Source organism: Chiloscyllium plagiosum, chromosome 13 (genome assembly GCF_004010195.1).
Source record: "Chiloscyllium plagiosum isolate BGI_BamShark_2017 chromosome 13, ASM401019v2, whole genome shotgun sequence".
NCBI classification, from domain to species: Eukaryota; Metazoa; Chordata; class Chondrichthyes; order Orectolobiformes; family Hemiscylliidae; genus Chiloscyllium; species Chiloscyllium plagiosum.
This window is the reverse complement of record NC_057722.1, coordinates 48385145-48391449: the sequence shown is the minus strand read 5'-3', so window position 1 is coordinate 48391449 and position 6305 is coordinate 48385145. Positions and strand designations below refer to the sequence as shown.

Here is a 6305-nt window from a genome sequence, read left to right as displayed (position 1 = left end):
AGTCTATATCTTCCATATCCTTTTCCACAGTAAATACTGATGCAAAATACTCACTTAGTATCTCCCCCATTTTCTGTGGCTCCACACAAAGGCCGCCTTGCTGATCTTTATCTCTCCACTGTGCAGGCACCCTGCCTGTATTTCTGATGAAGGGCTTTTGCCCGAAACGTCAATTTTCCTGCTCCTCGAATGCTGCCTGACCTGCTGTGCTTTTCCAGCACCACAGTAATCTAGACTCTGGTTTCCAGCATCTGCAGTCCTTGTTTTACCTTGCAGATATTTGAGGGGCCCTGTTGTCTCCATAGTTACCCTTTTGTCCTTAATATATTTGTAAAAACTCTTTGGATTCTCCTTAATTGTATTTGCAAAGCTATCTCATGTCCCCTTTTTGCCCTCCTAACTTCCCTCTTAAGTATACTCCTATTTCCTTTATACTCTTCTAAGGATTCACTCAGTCTATCCTGTCGATACCTTACATATGCTGCCTCCTTTTTCTTAACCAAACCCTCAATTTCTTTAGTCATTCAGAATTCCCTATACCTACCAGCCGTTCCTTTCACGCTGACAGGAATATACTTTCTCTGGATTCTCGTTATCTCATTTTTGAAGGCTTCCCATTTTCCAGCCGTCCCTTTACCTGTGAACATCTGCCCCCAGTCAGCTTTCTGAGGGCACACTGCACTGTCTGTTGAGGAAATGAAATAGGGAAGTCATATCCATGTACTGGCCAAAATGTATAGCTCAATCATCATCATAAATAATTACTGAGCTATCATCATGAATGATCACCTCACTATCATCACTTTGCTGTTTGTGGGTGCTTACTGTGTTTCCTCTATTTAGCATGCTTCAAATGTTCTTAGCTGTGAAGCATTTTGAGGCATCTGACATTAAAGCCACTGAATAAATAGAAGTACTACTTTCAAATTATCTGGCTATTTATTCTTTGGCTACTTGTGAAACCTTGTGCAAATTGACTGAGTTTCCAACCAAAAAAATTGCAAATCAAAAGCATTTTGTGGTGGAGCATTGTGAGGATGTAATAGAATGCTTTATAAACATTAACTCTTAAGTCTCAAGTTGATAAATCCTTCTGTTTACAGGTACTAACAATGCCAGGTTAGCAGCAATGCTGAGACAGTTAGCACAGTACCATGCCAAGGATCCAAATAACCTTTTTATGGTTAGAATAGCACAGGTGGGTACACAGTTTTTCCAATTCATAATTATAAATCAATAAGTTATCATTTAAGATAGAATCCCTTCGGCATGCAAGCAAGCCATTTGAAGCTGTCTGTTGAAAAATGGTTCCTAACATTCATTGACCAGATTTTTGTGAATAATAGCCCTTTGATTAAACTAATGGGGCCAGAATCACTTTATAACCTTTATACTTTGATTACAGTAACCCATAGAGCTAATAGATTACACCAGTGTAGTAATGTACCAGTGTCCAGTAACAAAGTGCCTCCAAAAAGTGACAATTATCTGGTGTAGACAATTGAAAGAACTGCCATTATTTTATAGTTAATTCTGTTCTATTAAACGTATATAAAATTTAATCTACTCTAGTACAAAAACAGTTAAGTATAAAATTAATTGTCCAGTGAATGTTGTGCCATGAGTAGTGAATGCATAGTTTCCCCACAGTATGATGGTTATTTGCTTGAGTTGAGGAGGCCATGAATATTATTATTTTCAATGGTAATGGTTTCTTCCCTTAATTGAGACACTAGATGGAGTAGCTTGATTGACTGGAAGGGATCATGGTGGCCATCTTGTCTTATGGCAAGCCAACATAGCATTTGGCAGCTGTTTGTGAAACTGCAGTTAGAATTACATTTTTAAAATAAAGTCAGAATGACCGTTTCACACTTGACTAAGGATGAAGTTGGGTTAATTGCTAATATTGTACAATTTAATTTTAGTAATATATGGTACCAAAAGAAAATCATGGTTTTAAAACTAAAGTTTATTTTGTATTCCTCTGTCTAGGGTTTAACACATCTTGGAAAGGGAACACTCACATTGTGTCCATATCACAGTGACAGACAGTTAATGAGCCAAGTGGCAGTGGCTGGTCTTCTCACTGTACTAGTTTCTTTCCTTGACGTGAAGAACAGTAAGTTTTGTTCAGTTTAATTTACAGAGCTCTGCATGGTTGATTACATTCATAGTAACATTTTAATGACTAGCACGTATCATGTGCTTACAAAATTTTTAAACTTTTTGAAGTGTTTTAATAAAAATTAAGGTTATATGTTAAAACCACTTGGCAATTTTTCAAGTTTTACCTTCTCTTTGCTTTTAGATTTTGGATTAGATCAAATTTAGACAATTCCATTAGTGTAGGAGATTAAACGTAATGATATTCACCCACTGAATGTTTTGTCAGTGTATTGTCAAGCCTGATTGCTATTTTAATCAACCTATTTGGACATGCTATGACACACATCCCGGGCAGGTAAGACGTGCAACGTGGACATACCACTACCACTGCATCGCAGGACTCTGATAGAATTTGCATTCCCTTTAATGCACCAGAGCACTAAAATGTAGTATTGAACCTAATATGAAAATTGATCTAATTAGCATCACCTTTAAGTGGTAACACACGTGTTAAGAAAAACTTAATACACACCTGTATATATATATAACTTCCAATTTTCTGTAGCATTCACATCACATTTTGTGTTACTATGAAGAAACAACCGGATGAATTTTTCAGTGTTTATTCTTTCCCCCTATTTGCCACCTAACTTGAGAGTATATTGTTTTATTTCACTTCAAGCTTCTCAGTATTGTGCCTTTTGTTTTTCTGTCATATCTGGTTTAACCGTTTGCAGAGGGTTAGCAAGAAGTGGAGAAAGTGAGGTCTGCAGATGCTGGAGATCAAAGTTGAAACTTTATTGCTGGAACAGCACAGCAGGTCAGGCAGCATCCAGGGAACAGGAGATTCGAAGCAAGAAGTGAACAATCTGGATTGAAATTTCAGTACTATGTAAATAGTGTCAGTTTTTGTGTATAATCAAGTACATTTGTTTGCTTCATTTCAATACAACACTACAATTATTCTTTAACTTTACAAGCAGTAGTCACGTCTAACATCAATTTTAATCATCACAAACTTGAACTTTAATAACTAGTGTTGAAACATGCTGCAGCACATGCCTTGATTGTCTAAAGGTACAAGATAAAGTGAAAAAAGTTGTATAACCTGGTTGAATTGGTTACCGCTAGAAGACACAGCTGGCATTCCATTAAGTCAATGAATGAGCTCAGACTTTTGCAATTGTTTTAAACAATTTATAAACGATATTTATTTAGCAAGGCAGCTACCATTGGACAAGAAAGAAAAGACGTTTATGCATGGCTGATTTAGTTGTATATTTACGTGGGCTTGACAAACTCAAATTTCCATTTGTTGGAAAATATAAAAAATTAAAATATTTGCAGAACTAACAATTAATATGCAATATTATCTCAATGAATCTGTTTGTTTACAGTAATTCTTGGGAAGTCCCATTATATTCTTTATGGGCTGGTTGCTGCAATGCAGCCTCGTATGCTAGTTACATTTGATGAAGAGCTTCAACCATTGCCAGTGTCAGTTCGTGTTGGCCAGGTATGAAACTGATTGTTTGCAGCATTAATTAAAGCTGTGAACTTTATTTTGTAATCATCTCCAAGACTGCAAACTTGTTAGCAAAATGACTGGCTTTCTTATGAAATCTGTGCAAAATATAAATCTATTTAATCTATGCAAAATATAAATGCTAAAGTAAAGCATTATTGAGTTGCCTACATTTACAAGAATGCTGCTATAATTGCTTTGGTTCCGTGCAATCTGGATTGGAACAGATGGATGTGATTTCATGTCCAATGAGTTCCTGACTGCATCTGGAAAACTTAGTACGTTAACTGCTCAAGACTGTCAAAAAGGACCATTGAGAAAATTCAGACATTGGCAATTTCAAACTTCTGAGACTTAAATACTTTAATATACCAGAACTTTTGGAAACTAGCATAGTAATGCCAGTCTCCACCAATGAACTTGGCTAAAGATTAAAAGGTTTGGAAAAATTATCATTCCAACAAAACCAGAGCTTTAAGTTGCACTTTTTTGCAGATAGCTATGTGCAAGACAACTCAAGACACCATATGTACTACCAGTGTGTTCAAGAGAAAGTTTATGTTGTAGAGTCTGAGTTGTACATCACAGAAATAGCTTTTGGTCCACCTCATCTCCGCCAACCAGACATCCCAATCTAACCTAATTGCATTTGCCAGCATTTGGCCCATATACCTGTAAACCTTTCCTATTCACATTCCATCCAGATGCCTTTTTAAATATTATAATTGCACCCATTTCCACCACGTCCTCTGGCAACTCATTCTGCATACGCGTCATCCACTGCGTGATAAAGTTACTCCTCAACTCCTCTTTCAATCTTTCCCCTCTCACTTTAAACCTGTGTCCTCAATATGACATCCCAACTCTTATACTGTTTACTTTTGACTCCACTTTCAAGGAACTATGTGCTTGCATTCCTTGGTTTCTTCATTCGGCAACACTCCCCAAGACCCTGCCATTAGCTGTACATGTCCTGCCCTGGTTTGCTTTAACAAAATGCACCATCTACATTTATCTAAATTAAATTCCATCAGCCACTCCTCGGCCCATTGGCCCATCTGACCAAGGTCCCGTTGTACTCTGAAATATTCTTCTTCACTGTTCACTACACCTCTAATTTTGGTGTCACGTGCCAGCCTAGTAACTGTACCTCCTAAATTCACGTCTAAATTGTATATAAATTATGAAAGTAAGTGGATCCAACACCAATCTTTGTTGCACACTGGTGGTCACAGGTTCCGCCCCCTCCTCCACCACCCTCCGTCTCCTACCTTCAAGCCAATTTTATATTCAGTTGGCTAGTTCCCTCGGTCCCATGGTCTAACCTGTCTTCCATGCATAAGCTTGTCAAATGCCTTGCTGAAGTCCATATAGACAACGTCAATAGCTCTGCCTCCTTCTATCATCTTTGTCACCTCTTCCAAAAACTCAATCAAGTTAGATGCAATTTCGTATACACACAATTATGTTGGCTACCCCCAAACAGCCCTTGCTTTTCCAAACGTATATAAATCCTATCTCTCAGAATCCCCTCCAACAACTGAACCACCACTGATGTAAGGCTCACCGTCTATAGTTCCCTGTCTTTTCGTTGTATCTTTTTTAAAACAGTGGCACAATATTAGTGAGCCTGCAGTCTTCCGGCTGTTGATTTAGGCACAATTCTAACACTTAGAAGCAAGTACACATAATATTATAATTCAAACTCTTTTTCCTGTGCAAACGTATTGAATGTTCTCATATTTTATACCATGATATTAGAGTTTTGTTTCCATATTTGCAATCATAGTAACCTTGAATGCATTATTGACTACTCTTTCCCTGTATTATTCCAGCTTTAGTGAAAGGGAAGCTTTGAAAAATCTTGAGAGTCACTTGATGTAATTCTCCCACCTCACCCAGTGCCAGTAATATTAGTAGAAGCATTTGAACTGTTGGCTTGACTGATTGCTTAGCTTGGATTTTGTAGGGCCGGTAATTTGAATTGTTGAAGGAGATTTCTTAACTCCTGATGTTTTGTTTCAGGCTGTAGATGTTGTAGGCCAAGCAGGCAAGCCCAAGACCATCACAGGATTCCAGACACACACTACACCTGTGCTGTTAGCACATGGCGAAAGAGCTGAATTGGCAACAGAAGAGTATGTGCCACTAACTCCAATCCTTGAGGGGTTTGTCATTTTACGCAAAAATCCCAATTATAGTGTGTAGCTTGTGGTTAATTCTTGGTGCTTTGTACATGGAGTTTCTTTGAGTAGTCACCATCCATCCTCAAAAAATACTGTGGGTCCATGGTAAAATATGATCATCAGTCTACTCTTGAGCCGGTTTTAAATATTGGTTCAGAACTTCTATATTTTATATTACTTTACCGCATGATGGATGTACTTCATTAAATTTTGTTATGATGCAGCGATATCTAAATAAAGTTATTTCTTGTCCACCAATAATGGTATTTGTAATTAGTCTGTTTGTGTTAATTGTTCATGCATCTATTCCACATTTAAATAGTAAATGTTACTAATATATTGGATGCAAAATAACTAATTTGAGCTTTATTCTTTACTGATTTGCCCATTATACTCCTTAACACAAGGATAAGATATAGGGAGCAGGAGTAGGCTATTCATGGAGCCTGTTCACCCATTCATTTGAGATTGTGGCTGATCTGTGA

General features: G+C 37.4%; 1 protein-coding gene across 1 annotated transcript in view; it reads left to right on the top strand.

Moving 5' to 3' along the window:
• psmd2 (proteasome 26S subunit ubiquitin receptor, non-ATPase 2) overlaps positions 1 to 6081 on the top strand; it is a 79407-nt gene extending 73326 nt beyond the window's left edge. Inside the window, exons 18-21 of the mRNA XM_043702323.1 lie at positions 1104 to 1198; positions 1996 to 2122; positions 3507 to 3625; positions 5660 to 6081. Of these exons, the coding sequence (XP_043558258.1) occupies positions 1104 to 1198; positions 1996 to 2122; positions 3507 to 3625; positions 5660 to 5842 (524 nt within the window). The 3' untranslated portion in view covers positions 5843 to 6081. The remainder of the gene's footprint in view (positions 1 to 1103; positions 1199 to 1995; positions 2123 to 3506; positions 3626 to 5659) is intronic.
• The last annotated feature ends 224 nt before the right edge of the window (positions 6082 to 6305 follow it).